General features: G+C 34.9%; 1 protein-coding gene across 1 annotated transcript in view; it reads right to left on the minus strand.

The window, feature by feature from the left end:
• Nucleotides 1-812, minus strand: part of NAEGRDRAFT_51792 (uncharacterized protein) — a gene marked incomplete at both ends in the record, with an annotated part of 1,467 nt that extends 655 nt beyond the window's left edge. Inside the window, one exon of the mRNA XM_002673248.1 lies at nucleotides 489-812. Within this exon, the coding sequence (XP_002673294.1) occupies nucleotides 489-812 (324 nt within the window). The remainder of the gene's footprint in view (nucleotides 1-488) is intronic.

Below are 812 nucleotides of genomic sequence, written 5' to 3' on the forward strand. Positions count from 1 at the left end.
CTTTTTCAAGTTATCCTTTTCATACCTAGTTGACCATGTATGAGTGAAGGAAGAAATCTTTAAATATGAAAGTCAAAATAAATTTGATATTCGATGTTTACTCATCAAATGGAACATTTTCATGTCAGGATTCAATATGTTTTGATGAGAAACTCAAAAGTTATAGTTGACCTATTGTACCTCACAATATCCCTTTTCACTTGATACTTTTATACCTACTGACATGAACTTTTGAAATTTTATATGAAAGTGATTATGAATGTTGTTAACGATGATATAGACTATATAATCTCATTAAAGGATTTTGAAATTATCATTCTTCCTATAGTTGTATATTTGAAATTTTAATCTGATATTATTTACAAAGTCAATATTTTATAAATTGAAAAACTAAATATACCACGTTGTTCTACTCATCATTTCCTATCGAATGATATAAAATTTAATGATATTTGAATAAGTTTATAATTTTGGGCTAGGGTTTGAACGTTGGGTTTAGAAGAATTCTATTTTTAGTTCTGGGTTTGGGTTTGGGTTTGGGTTTGGGTTTGGGTTTGGGTTTGGGTTTGGGTTTGGGTTTGGGTTTGGGTTTGGGTTTGGGTTTGGGTTTGGGTTTGGGTTTGGGTTTGGGTTTGGGTTTGGGTTTGGGTTTGGGTTTGGGTTTGGGTTTGGGTTTGGGTTTGGGTTTGGGTTTGGGTTTGGGTTTGGGTTTGGGTTTGGGTTTGGGTTTGGGTTTGGGTTTGGGTTTGGGTTTGGGTTTGGGTTTGGGTTTGGGTTTGGGCTTGGGTTTGGGTTTGGGTTTGGGTTTGGGT

This window comes from Naegleria gruberi (genome assembly GCF_000004985.1).
Source record: "Naegleria gruberi genomic scaffold NAEGRscaffold_48, whole genome shotgun sequence".
Lineage (NCBI taxonomy): Eukaryota > Heterolobosea > Eutetramitea > Acrasida > Naegleriidae > Naegleria > Naegleria gruberi.